The 1,809-nt window shown below is 44.2% G+C and overlaps 1 protein-coding gene across 1 annotated transcript in view; it reads left to right on the forward strand.

The window, feature by feature from the left end:
• Window positions 1-1,680, forward strand: part of LOC118733327 (period circadian protein) — a gene marked incomplete at its 3' end in the record, with an annotated part of 20,310 nt that extends 18,630 nt beyond the window's left edge. Inside the window, 1 exon segment of the mRNA XM_036462683.1 lies at window positions 1,498-1,680. Coding sequence (XP_036318576.1) covers window positions 1,498-1,563 — 66 coding nt within the window.
• Between the last annotated feature and the right edge of the window lie 129 nt (window positions 1,681-1,809).

Here is a 1,809-nt window from a genome sequence, read left to right on the forward strand (position 1 = left end):
TCTCGCGCTTGCTTTCGTCCCGACTTGTTAGGTCGTCAAATGTAATGACTCTTATTATTATTATTATTATGAGCCTTGAGCACTGCGACCTCTGGATGGTCTATTGTGCGTGGCCCTTTACCCTATACGTGAAGGCTTTTAATATAAGCTAGCACTTCGGTGGGCTTTTTGTTCCATATTTCGAATGGATTAAGTGCTGTACCACCTAGGTGAGCGAGTCTGCGTCTAGCGAGAGCAATACATTCACAAAGGATGTGTTCTGGCGTTTCTTCGTCCATCTCACAGAAGCGACAAACGCTCGTGTCTGAAAGATTCATTTTACTGCGGTGATAACGCAGGGAATAATGTCCCGTGAAGTACCCAGTGAGAGTTCGAAGGTCCTCCCTGCCTAGATTTATGAGCTTTTTTGAAGCTTCTTGTGATGGATAGATGAACCGCTTAGCTTGTCTTTTCCCCGGACATTCACTCCAGTGCCTATCGAATTTTTTGTTGACCCACTTGTTTATGACTTCCCTTAAGTGGGCTTTGTTGAGCCCGCAAATAATGACCACTTGATCATTTCATTTTAAAGGGTTGGGCAAAAATTTGACCGTCGCCAAGAGTTGACTGGTTCCAGATGGCAGGTGCCTAACCATGCTCTAACCCGTTCTGGCGCTTGATTTCGAATTGCCCAGCCTCGTTATTTAGCTTCATGATCCTCGGGACGTCCAAATTGATTCGTCTGGCCCTGTCACGCACGTCTACGACTACCGTCCCTTCAGGGAGAAACCCCGCTCTAATTTCAGGGATTGTACTTGCCATTATGAAGAGGGCAACTGATGCGTTCATGACTTTGCTGAAATTATGCTCGGCATACCAGTCGACATTGCTGTTGCTATAGCACCCAGGCGTGCATTTATAACTTCTCAAGCCTTCCCGTTTAGCTTATTTTGTGTTCGATGATGTCGCTGGGTGTGGTTTTTTGTTGGAATGACGGGCAAGTGGTCAGAGACCACATTGTGGTGGCATCTTTGTTTAAGATAGAGAAATTAGAGCCCTCTACCTGCGATGTGTGTCGCGTTGATCGTTACCCGACACGAGCCTGTTGTCACCGACTGGGAGTATACTTTTGTCGAGGCGATAACTTTAGGCCCAGCAGGTAAGTGGTGGGATGAAGACATTTAAAAGCTTCAATGTTGTTTCTTTGGGGCTAATGCCCGATTTTGCCACTAAATGAAGGTGTCTCTGGCGTTAACCTCAAGAGCGACGCTTCAGTATTGCACAGAGTGGTGAACGATGAATGCGATGCCTCCTCTTCTGCCATTGGACATGCACCACGTGTGGTGGCGTAGCATCATCATGTTCGTGGAAGTCCAACGTACGTCAAAAAACAAAACAAAAGGAATTTTCGTATAGAATTTCAATGTTTTGACTGCAACTACCTTCTAGAAATTCATTCATATACAAAATATACATGTACACATGTTTAAAGATACAATCCCCATTCCTCCCTTTCAGGTACAAACCGTCTCCAAGTCAATGGACAATGCAGAAGGCGACCAGACATTACATGGTGATGGCTAAATATGAGTAGAACACGTGAGTTCCACATCCAATTGATGTCAGTATTGAGGCAACGTGACGATCAGTAAGCGGCAATTTTATTTACTACAAACTATTCCCTACAAGTTCATTTTGCAAGAATATCAGCACGAAAAAGTGTAGGTAAGTAAGCATTCAAAATCACGTTGTCGCATTTAATAAAGCAAAGTTCACTTTTTTTCCGAATTTGCAGATTAGCGTAAACATTGCCGCTGACAGGCATTTAAA

Source organism: Rhagoletis pomonella, unplaced genomic scaffold (assembly GCF_013731165.1).
Source record: "Rhagoletis pomonella isolate Grant_MI unplaced genomic scaffold, Rhpom_1.0 Rhpom_scaffold_00002, whole genome shotgun sequence".
NCBI classification, from domain to species: Eukaryota; Metazoa; Arthropoda; class Insecta; order Diptera; family Tephritidae; genus Rhagoletis; species Rhagoletis pomonella.